At 33.8% G+C, this 12364-nt stretch overlaps 1 protein-coding gene across 1 annotated transcript; it reads left to right on the top strand.

Annotated features, from left to right (window-relative positions):
• Positions 489 to 1583, top strand: LOC18791347. Its single transcript, XM_007224687.2, has one exon. It carries the CDS (start codon positions 669 to 671, stop codon positions 1398 to 1400), a length of 732 nt encoding a protein of 243 aa, XP_007224749.2. The 5' UTR covers positions 489 to 668; the 3' UTR covers positions 1401 to 1583.

Genomic DNA, 12364 nt, shown 5'->3' with positions numbered 1-12364 from the left:
ATTATCAATACAAAATCCGTCCTCGATTATATGTGTGCCAAAGTGGAATACAGAGAAAGAAAACAAAGAGGAAGTGAGTGCGGAAGCAGAAGAACAAAACATCAGAATCGATCCATGGCAAATGATACCATGTTAAGATAGGAAGACTGAAAAACACAATAGCAGAGAATACAAGAAATAAAGTAGAGAGAATTCAGAGATTGAGAGAAAAGAGTTGTATTTCTCATTAAGCTCAACTAAGCACAATTACAGTATTTATATCAGCTTAGCTAAAGCCTTGTTCACGTTTTCTAACCTCTCTAACTTTTCTAACCTTCTCTTATCAATGCTAACAGTTTTCCTATAAACTTCTTAACAAGACTAACAATATCTCAACAGCTTTACTTTTTAATCTTCTGACATGTGGCAGCACTAGGACCATTGATATCTTTACAGATATGTGGTCGAAAACATTATCAATACAAAATCTGCCCTTTAACAAAGAACGGACTTCCTGCACTGAGAAATCTTGCTTTACTTTGAGAATCAGGTGCAGCTGAGTGTGAAAGTGAGTGTATTGGATTATTCACAGAAGCCAACAGTATCCCTGTGTATATAAGCTGTATGGAGGAGGAGGGGACTTTACTCTAAGACTCTGCATTGTTATCTTTACCTCTCTTAGTTTGAGTATGGCCAACCATCCGTGTCCACCAAATGGTGACAAAGAAAAAAAAGAAAACATGGAGAAAAGAAAAGAGGAGCTACAAGCTACAATTGAGAAGCAGGACGATCGTGTAAACCATCTTCAAACAAGTGCCTTCAACCTTGCAAACTACTACTTCGTCTTTCAAGGAATTCTGTTGGGGGCTATCGTCACTGCCACCACAGCGCTGCGATGCTCAGATCGCTGGTTCCTTTTCGGCCTCTCTCTAATTGCAGCCATACTCAACTTGGTTTCATTGCTCGTAATTGGAGGCAATTATAAAAGAAGCGTCATGCAGAGACACCAAAGCAAGATTGAGCGCAATAAATTGGAAAGTGATCTGGCGAAGCTAGAAACTTCACCTTCAGATCATGGGCTCAAAAGTGACATATTATCGTACTGGACTTCAACGAAAATAGAAGCTTCAGGGCAGGTCGCTTCTCAGGATCTTGCAACTGTAGAAATTAAGGATGAACCGGAACAAAGGCAGATCCGCAAGGGGGTTGTGCCGGTTGATAATCAACACAAACAGCTGCGTGATTTCTACTTTCTACTGTGCATGGCTCTCTTTGTATGCTTTTCCGTCATCGTGATTGTGGGTTGCTGGACCATCCCTTGCAAGAAAGCTCTTCAATGCATACCCCCCATATCCAGCAATGACAACTGCATTAGGGTTTGTGAAGGTGGCAAGTGCATGAGCATGTGCACCGAATACTAGAGCCTTCAACAGTTCTAGCTTTGAGCTATCTAGCGTTATCCAAGTAGATTGATTGGTATCATAATTAATAAAGTTTACGTTAAAATCGGTGTTTTCTTCTCATATAATATAGTAAATTTACAATATTTTCATGCTGTGGTGATTTAATCTGAAATGGTTTATATAATCTTCGACAGTTTCAGCTTAGCACAATCTAACAAGGCTATAACCATAAGAGTTGAAAAGATCTTTGTGGTCTATATTATATTATCCAATCCAGCCACCTGTCATCTTTGTAGTCTTGGATTTAATGTTAAGTCCTTTTATTTTCTTGGATTTATTTTCAAGTTGGGCTGCCACTCAACTCAATCTCAATATTATTTACGCAAATATTTACGTTTGGTGTTTGCAATTGCATGTGCTTCAGGCCATCTGTTTTGTGAGAGAAGGCAACATCCCAAGACTTTCTTCCTTAATGAACCTGCATCCTCTGCCGACTGAATTTTTACGAGAATGTACCTCATTTTAATCACAAAATTACCAAATATTTAATCTTCTAACACAAGAATACAATTTCTTTTTTAGATTGCATAATGGACCGGGCGGTTCAATTATTTGGAGCCCATTACATAAAGATTTTAGACCAGCTGGCCCATAATCTAAGACGGCTAGTCTTGTACTTGGCACCATGTGCATCCAAATGGCAATTGGGAAATAATAAAGTGTTATTTTCTAAACAATTTTTATTTCCAGACAACCAATACAAGAATTCCTCTCTTTCGTCAAACTTCCATTTCTTCTAAACTTTGTTTGTAGTATTGGGATGTATAACTGATAAGAAGGATTTTATTGTGTATCTTGTAGAATAAGGTGCAGTGAGTGTAAGTAAGTGTACTGGCTTATTAAAAAGCCAACAGCATCTCTATATCCAAGTAGATTGGTATCACAATAAAGCTTATGAAATATTTTTACTTATCACTTTAACTCAAGGTGTATGTTCATTATTCTTCTTAATATTTAACACGTGTTTATAGATATAACCATAGTTAACTTTTTACTTTGATTTATGTAACCATGGTTATGCTCATAGACACATGTCAAGTGTTGAGAAGGGTGGTGAGCATACACTTTAGGTTAGAGTGGTGAACAAAAATACTCTCATAAAGCTTATGTTCAACTTATGTTTTCTTCTCATAGATTGGTACCACATTATAAAGCCTACCATGTTTTCATGCTCGTTAATATCTGTATTATGTAATGGCTTTTGGCAACAAATAAAATAAAGAATATGTAATGGTATATGTGATTTCACAAATAAGAAATAATAAATGCGACCTTTTGGGTGTTTAGGCCTCATAAAATATAAGATTTCATGCATTTAGGGTTATAATCTTGAGTACAGAAAATAAAAGAGCATAAACCTTATAAAGTTATAATCTTCAAGGACAGTTTCAACTTAGCATAATATAACGAAGAAATAACTACAAGAGTTATTGCAGAAAATTAAATCCATTCGTTCATTTTTTTTTGGCTGGAAATTTTTTAATTTGTTATAATCGACATTTAATTGGTGATTCAAACACATTCTAACTAATTAATTGTAGAAAATTAAATACTTGTGTAGAACATCAAATATATTTTCATAGATATGTCAAATAGTAATTAAGGAGGCTCAAGCCATTCAAACAATATAACCAAATATCCAAGTTCCATTAAATATACTTGTGGTTCCAGCCATGGCCCTTCTCTCTATATTCTCTTCCTATTCCCTTCTCTCACTTACTCTCTCTAGAGGAAAATACCCTTCAGATGTCCTAAGGGGCCTGGTCAGTCAGTTGGTGGGGTGGGTTCCACAAGATTACATTAGCAGTTAATTTAACGAAAAGATTAAATTGGACAAGTTTGAAAACATTAGTGGTGTAAATTAATAAAATTAAAACCCTGAGGTCCATATTGAGAATGACTCCAAACCTTTAGGGCATTTTTGTCGTTAGCCGTATAAACAAAGAGGAACTTTGTTTGGCTCCTTCCTCCTCCTTTTACGATCACCGTCCCCCCACCCCCAACCCAGAGAGAAAAAAAAGGTAAAAAACCAGTCAATCATGAAATGCACACGCAGCCAGCAACCCATCGACTTCCTTATTCAACCAAATTTTTTATTATCATCACAAAACAACATAACCTGACCATAGTAAAACAATTCAAAGATATATAGTACATAGGGAAGGGCCATGGCTGGCAATCATGGCCGAAGCGGGTGGGGTGTATGTCGAGAGGGGAGAGGGGGAGTATGTGTGCTGACAGGTTTACTTTATTTTTTATTTTTTCGAGTTATAAATTTAAAGGTAGACTTGTCATTTTCATATTTTCTTTTTATGAAATCAACAATTTTTTAAAGGAATTTTAAGAAAATGGGGTTTTGTGAAAACAATTTAAGACTTTAGGGAGTGTTTGAGTAATTTTAAAAACCTCAGGGGGATTTTGTAAAAAAACACAACAAAAAAAAAATCAGGAAGTATAATGTAAATAACTCTAACTAGAAGAATTGAAATGGTAGAAAGAAGTACCGCATTGATGATCACATATCTAATATAGATAAGTCTCACATACATTCGTTGGGTCCGCCTCTATTAAAGAGGTTGTCATCAAAAATTATTTTTTCCCCCTTCCTTTCTTAACTATGGCAAAAAAACAAAACGGAATAAACGGGCCTGTTGAAATAATTTAGCATTGCCTTTTCATGCGAATTAACGGATGAATTGGACAGCTCCCACTTGTAGAGTAGAGAGAATGAAGAAATTGAAAACTTCTACACAACTTATATGCCGTACGCTCCCACTTGTGATGTTGTGAACCAAAAAAAAATACAGTCTCCACGTGGTCGTATTTTATTTCTTTCTTAATGGACCCGTATCCTCGACGACTGAATTTTTACGAAAAGAATAAAAAAAAAAGAGTCAAATTAGACAAACATTTAGAAAATGGCCACAGATGAATGCAACAGCGGAAGATGGAAGAAAGATGCTAAAATATTCTCAAAATTAAAGAACATATTGTCTTTATTTGGTAATATCCAAGCAAATGGTATTTCTTTCTAAATATCCAATTATTTGGTATTTGGTGTTTATTCAAAACGACCCCTACCTTGTATTTGCGGTACCAAAAAAAAAGAAGAAAGCAGAAGTCCAACAAGAATTTTTTTATTATTAAAAAAAGAAAAAGAAAAAAAAAGCATAATTTAATAGAGCTCTTACTAATCGTTAAAGGAAGGAAGAAAGGAAAGAAGGAAAGCTACAAACCAAAATTTGTGTGAATTCTACAGAAAGGTGGCTGCCAGTCCTCTTGACATTCTTTTATGGGAGAATTTCACTTGAACCCCATGAGGTTTAGTATAACTGCGCTCAAACTCCACACGTTTCATTTACTATAGTCACACTCACAAGTCACAACCCACAAATCTAACATCTGTTAGGGTAACGTAAACGGTCCGGGGGCAAGACCGTCTTTCCATCAACCCACCTCCAGCACACTCATATCCGGCCCCATCCCCAATCCCTATCGCAAATTTTGAAGAAAAGGTGTAGTTTGGGGAAGATCAAGATGACCAAGCGACTGTTCCAAAACATCCTCAAGTTTCCAAGGGACAAGATGAATGAAGAGATTGAGTTGAGAGAGCTCTCGACAGATGATTTGGTTTTGAATGTGCAGTCTAAATGCTTATGTACATTGATTTTAGTTGTGATTTTTGGAGGGAGAGAGGGCGGGATGGGGTGGGGTTGGAGCTGTTTTTTTCTCTCCCTGTGATCTTATTTTATATTTAATTTTTTAAATATATTGGTTACTTTTTGTTTGATGTTAACTTGTTTTGCATAACCGCCTTTATTATTGAAAAGGGTGTTTTTTAATTATTTCCTCTTTACTTACAACCGTGTTTTTGTCTGAGCGCCTAACAAAACCATAAGGGGTGGAGGGTAAGACTCGAATTTCAAGGGCTATATATACCAGACCTTATGAAGAAATAAGAATATGTTGTGTTGTTAAAGGACGAAGAACCCAACTATAGAAACTTAGAGTTTGTTTAGGAGTGATTTTAGGAGGGCTAAAATTACTTATGGGCATAAGCACCTCTCTCACGCTTCTCCATATAATCTCTTTAAATGATTTTAATTAAGCTATTTTCGGGAGAAACACCTCCAATGTGCCTCTCCATAAAATCACTTAAAATTAAAACCACTTAGGGCTCGTTTGGTACACAGGACTGTCTTGGCATGGACTATGCTTAGGGACTGGCTTGGCTTGGCTTGGCTTGGTCTAAGTTGGATAACACTTATCCTGCGTTTGGTGTATGCTTGGATTAGGAGTATAATTTTTTTATTTTTTCAAAAATATCTATATATATGTATATATGTATTTTATAATATATATAATATATATGTATATACATGTATATAAGTATATTATAATAATATTATATATTTTAAATAATATAAACGTACATACATATATATAAGTGTATATAGGTGTATATATGTATATTATAATATACATGGGTATAATACATATACATATATTTATATATATGTATGTATATTATAATATATAATATATATGGGTATGTTATAATAATAATAATAATAATAATAATAATATACATGTATATATGTGTATATATGTATATTATATATGTATGTATATATACATATATATTATATATATATTATAAAATACATATGTATATATAATATATGTATAATATATGTATATATATTATATATTATAATATACATATATATACGCATATACATGTATATAATATATGTGTATATAGGTGTATCTATATATTATAATATATACATGGGTATAATACATATACATATACATATGTATATTATAATAGATAATATATATGAGTATGTTATAATAATAATATACATGTATATACGTGTATATATGTATATTATAATATATATACATATAATGTATATGTCTATATACGTGTGTATATGTATATTATAATACATACATGGGTATAATATATACACATATATGTATATATACTTATATATATGTATTATAATAATATATATATTACATATATACATGTATGCTATTATTATAATATTAATATGCATGTGTGTATGGGTATATTATAATAATAATATACGTGTATATATCTATATGTATTTATATATTATATATGTATATATGTACATTAATATATATATACATGTATGCTATTATTATAATATTAATATGTATGTGTATATGAGTATATTATAATAATAATATATGTGTATATATCTATATGTATTTATATATATATTATATATGTATATATGTGTATATATATACTTGTATATGTGTATATACATGTATATATGTACATTATAGTATATGTGTATGTAATAATAATAATAATAGTAATATATGTTATTAGTATTACAATATAATATATGCATCTCATACATTGGTAAACATAGGACTAGCTAATCCTCCCTTTCTACATGGGATTAGTAGTCCCCTCCTAAGGAGGTGGTTTTGGTGGACCCGGTATTAGCAATCCCATCTAAGACTAGAATTAAATGAAACAAACATGGTACTAAATTTAGTCCAAGCCAGTCAAAGCCAAGCCTGTGTACCAAACGACCCCTTAAAGTGATTCTCCATAAAAGTGATCATTGGCTTATGCAGAATCACTTCCAAAAGAGCCATATTCTACATACTGTAACGAATAAGCAATGAGAAACGATATGGTGTACATAATATTGTATATATGAACTTTTAAAAGTTGCATTACGCATGTTGTACATATTGTCTATATAAACTTCAAATTATTTCTTATATCCATTACAGCATATTGCATATATTATTACTTAACACAAGCAGTATTAAGTAATGCACCTACATAACGAACGATGATAATACACCTACTACACACAAATGCCACTAATTTACCTATACTAATTTGTAGGTGTACTTAGATTAATTTACCTATTTCTCAACACACACACACACAAACTACACTTGTACATATTGTTTACCTATATGTTATACAACTACTAAAAAACTGGTCTAAAAGCACGATCTAAAGAGCAAAAAAAAGATATTCATGTCCTTTTGAAACACATTTGACACATACACGTAGTAATTGTGTGATATACGGGAAAAACATAATTGTTTTGTGTCCAATGCCAACTGAAGAAGGAAATAATTGTGCCTAAATAGTTTAGGCACAAATTTCATGTCCAATTATCATATCATCATAGAGTTATCACTTAACTAAGAAAATAGTTGAAGCTTTTTTAACCGTAAAAAATATACTTTTGTGCCCTTTTACTTACAAATTATATTAATAAACAATTATACCCACAAAATATTATTTATCTTTTATTTACCAATAAAAAACAAGAAACTTAAACGCACATTATTTTAAGCATTATGATATAGTATTGGGCACAAATATTAATTTTTCTTTTTATTTCCTCCATCTCTCCCTCGCTGTTTTTTTTATTCTTTTCTTTTTCCTTCTTCTTCTTCTTTTCTTGGTCTTTTCTTCTTCTTCTTCTCTCTCTCCCTTCTTTTTCTTCTCTTCTCCTCCTTTTTTTTTTTCATTGCTTAACCAACCCAAACCGAGCCACCTCTCAAGTAACAAAACACCACCAAGATTCAGGGCCGGTTATAGGATTTTGAGGGCCCTACGCAAAACTTAATTGAAGTCCTCACATAATCAAATATGAAATACTTAAAATAATAATAATAATAATCGCTTAATGTCATAAAATATTTTTTTATAACTAAAATTCATCATCAATTAGTAAGTAATAACAATCACAAATCAAATCACAAATTTTTTAATGTTTTCATTCGATAAACTTAAATTTTAGTATGTTCGATAAGAAAAAAAAATAGTTCAAGAGAAAGAAGAAGACATGAATTTTTTATTTTTTTTGGTTTTGTTTTGAGTGGAAGAAAGTAATTTTTTTTTTTTTTTAAAGGAGAAAGTGTATGGGTGTGATATATACTATTGTTAGTTTAGTTGGATCTTTCCCCTTGTAATTTTCACGTGCTTCTTTTTTTAAACTATTTTAAATTTTGTTCTTATAATAAAAAGAGAATAAAATTACAAATGTATTCACATTACTAAGACTCGAACCTTGGGCTTGTACCAACTCCACCAAATACATTTTTTTTTGTCAATGTGCTGCACGTTGGAGTATATATGCACTATAAACCAACTCTACCAAATACGTTTTTGTGTCAATGTGCTGCACGTTGGAGTATATATATAGTTTTTATAATATTAATATGTATTATATAAAGTAAAAAAATTTCAGGGGCCATAAAAAATCAGGGGCCCTGTGCAGTGACGCCACTTGCACCATGATAGGGCCGCCCCTGCCACGATTTCTCTAAAGTAAATTTTCTGTCTAGTTTTTTGTTTATCTTCTACTTGGGTGTTGAGATGAGAATCTGAGTTTGTCTTAATTAATTTCTTTCTTCGATTTTGGGCATGAAATTTTTTGTTTATGGGTGAGTTTATGAATGCATTTTGATTTCAATTAGCGATTTTACGAATTGGTTTTGAGTTCAATTGGGATTTTCTGATGTTGTGCTACTGCGGTTTTGAATTTTTGTTTTAGAATCCTCAAGAAAATGATTGTTCAACTTGATGGAATGAAGCAACGAGATTTTCTATTCAGAACATTAGAAGGTACCTTCGTGTTCTTCTTCTTTTCTTAGAAGCAACTTGAGGTAATGTCTGGATGTATGCATAGAAGAATTTCTCTATATATATCATTGTTTGTTGGCAAATTTGGTACCAGAAAAATAAATTTGTTTTTCAACAAATTCATCTGTTAGTTTAAAAAAAAAAAAATCAGAATTACAGACTTATTCTATCCTGATTTTTTTGGAAATAGCCCCCGTATTTTCCCTACTGAATTGCAGCCCAATGGCTACGATTGGAAAGCCGTGTGTTAGCAAACTTTGGCCCAGAATTGTTTGAAAAACTACAAGAATTAGCTTTATTCAAGGTGCGCTTATGGAGAGGCGAATATAGTTGCATTGCAGATGAACTTGCAAAGGAAGGACACAACCAAACTAATCCTCATATATGATTTTCTACTTGGCCTTCTTGTATGTAGAACCTCAAGTTATGTATGTATAATCGAAAATAGAACAATGGACAACAATTATAACGCTAGTTTTCGTAGCAAATTAAAGTAAAAGAATTTCAGAGCAACGCCCGGCACCCTAAATACAGTAGTCAAACGCTGTCTTTAAAGACAATCAGGAAAATGAGTTACCTGAGCCGCCAACCAAATATAGGTCCTCTTTTGGTCACCTGCCCATCCAACTGGTTTTGGTGAAAAATTTGTTAGAAGAGTTTATGAACAAATAAGTGGACGAGAGAAAGAGAATGAAAAGTCTTGGCTCATGTTTGATTTGTTTGAAGCTGCCAAATCCTGCCTTGCAAGAAAAGATCCTATACGTCTTCAGAAACCAGTCCTTCTCTTTGTGGATGCTATTAGATTTGGAGGGAAACTAAGTTGATAACATAGGCATATGTGGCTGTTTCTTATTGGGTTGTCACACCAAATCAATCATCTGACCTGGCATCATGCTATTTTTAATTATTCGAGTTGGAACACCAAAAATCAGGAGAAGATTATTCTGCATCCGTTACAGGGAGGGAGGTTTTGGAAAAAATAAATAAGGTGTTGTTATTTTCACCTTATGATTTTTAAGGACTTAAAAAAAATCTGAATTCACGTAACCCACTTATTGTACCGTTTGAAACAAAAACAAAAATAAAAAGAACTAGTCCAATCGCTCACATTTTTCTCATATTAGACTAAAAAACTAAAAGATCCAGAAAATCAAAATATTAGAATATCATTTGTATAAAAAAATAAAAAAATAAAAAAAGTTGTTGCCAATGCCATGCAGTCCCATATGTTTCTTAGAAGGAAGATTTTATTAGAATCTATCTTTATATATATAGTAGTAAAGGAGGAGGTTGCTCTGCACTTTGCATATTCTTATATATCTTTAGCTCTTTTAGTGTGAGTGCATTATCCACTTCTGTGCGTGTGCTGCATACTGATGGCTAACAATCCATGTCCAACAAATGTGGAGAAAGAAAATATAGAGAAAAGAAAAGAGGAGCTACGAACTATATTTGAGAACCAGAGTGATCGTGTAAAACATCTTCAAACCAGTGCCTTCACCCTTGCAAACTACTACTTCGTTTTTCAAGGAGTTATTTTGGGGGGCATTGCCAATGTGAGATGCTCAGATCGTTGGTTCTTTTTCAGTCTCTCTCTAATGGCGGCCATACTCAATCTGTTTTCATTGATTGTAAATGGAGGGAATTATAAAAGAAGTCTCATGCATAGAGACAATACCATCCGGGAACGCGATCAATTGCAAAGTACTCAGGCCAAGCAAAATTATTCACATAATTCAGACCGAAGATCCGAGAATTCACCAACAATACTAGTCTCTGAATGTGAACCAAGTCCTTCAGCGCCAACACAACATCAAGAGGCTGCTTCCCTAGATCCTAGAAGCCTACTACAACAAGCTTCTGAACTGAGACCAACTACTTCAGTGCCAAGACAACATCAACAGGTTGCTTCTCAAGTTCCTGAAAGAGCTTGGTCCGCTCATGTTGAAAAATATATAAAAATTCTACGTGCTATCTACTTCCAAATTTGCATTGGTCTCTTTGTAAGCTTTGCCATCATCGTGCTTGTGGGTTGCTGGACCATTCCCTGTAGGAAAGCTCACCATGGCAAGCACCCCAGTGAGAAGTGCATTAGGCTTTGTGAAGGTACCAAGTGTATAAGCATCTCTGCACCCAATACTAGGGCTTCTTCAGTAGTGTAGTGTACGTTGATCAACAATAAATTCTGTGTTTCACCCTCCACTTATCAATGCCACTACAGTTGGAGTTCGTGCTAGTCAATTGCAATGTTTTGTATGATTTTGTGCGATAACGATTTACCAATAAAACCAACTCTAAGGAACATACTATGTGGCAATTTAACACATCAGTTGGAGATACTTTAAGAATGTATGCGATTTTTTTTTAGTGTTATTTCTTAACATTCATAAAATATATAACGTAGTAATATTAATACAAGAAAAAATATTAATAATCAAGTGACACATGATGATGTCTAATAGCAGTTATTAGACACTAATAGTGCCTTTAGCCACCCAAGCTCCACAATTAAGGTTTTTTCATGTAGTGTACTCGTCACAAATTTTTCTTTGTCTTGACCCAAGCACACACCACATCACGCAACTCAATGTCATGCATTAAATAAAGACCACATAAAGTATAAGATTTTGATGAATTTAGGCCCTTAATACACATGAATGACAACAACAACAAAAACACCTTACAATCTTCAAGCTAAGACAGTTTTGACCTAGCAAAATCTGTCATATTCTGGGATCGGCTCCGCCATAGCACGATATTGTTCACTTTAGGCCCCCCTCTCTGTCCTCACGGTTTCGTTTTTAGGAGCTCAAGAGCAACTTTCCAGTGGGTTATCCATCCTGGGATTGCTCTAACCCCAACTCACTTAACTTCGGAGTTCCCATGACTTCGAAGCTAGTGAGCTCCTAAAAAGATTCGTGCTAGATGGAGGCGGGCATGTACATATAAGGCACATCACCCCCTCTCCGTTGGTCGACGTGGGAATGTCACAATCCACCCCCCTTAGGGGCTCGACGTCCTCGTCGACACACTCACACTACACCGCAGAGTTGTTCTGATACCAAGCAGCTGACAAGACCAGCCCCGGATTTCCTAGGAAACCGGAGCGGTTCCCATCTTTGTTACCGATATCACCCCGATGCCGGGCTCACTTACTAAAAACTGAGATTCTCTACCAAAATTTGGCAGAGTCTCCCCTGTAAATTGAATAAACCCAACAAAAATTCAACATATATAAAATACATAATAAGATCCC

Source organism: Prunus persica, chromosome G1 (genome assembly GCF_000346465.2).
Source record: "Prunus persica cultivar Lovell chromosome G1, Prunus_persica_NCBIv2, whole genome shotgun sequence".
Taxonomy (NCBI): domain Eukaryota; kingdom Viridiplantae; phylum Streptophyta; class Magnoliopsida; order Rosales; family Rosaceae; genus Prunus; species Prunus persica.
Note: the sequence above shows the minus strand (reverse complement) of the source record. Positions and strands in the feature narration are given on the sequence as shown.

Excerpts from the sequence above, each read along its gene's own strand:
- LOC18791347 (XM_007224687.2), top strand. The coding sequence starts at position 669 with ATGGCCAACCATCCGTGTCCACCAAATGGTGACAAAGAAAAAAAAGAA.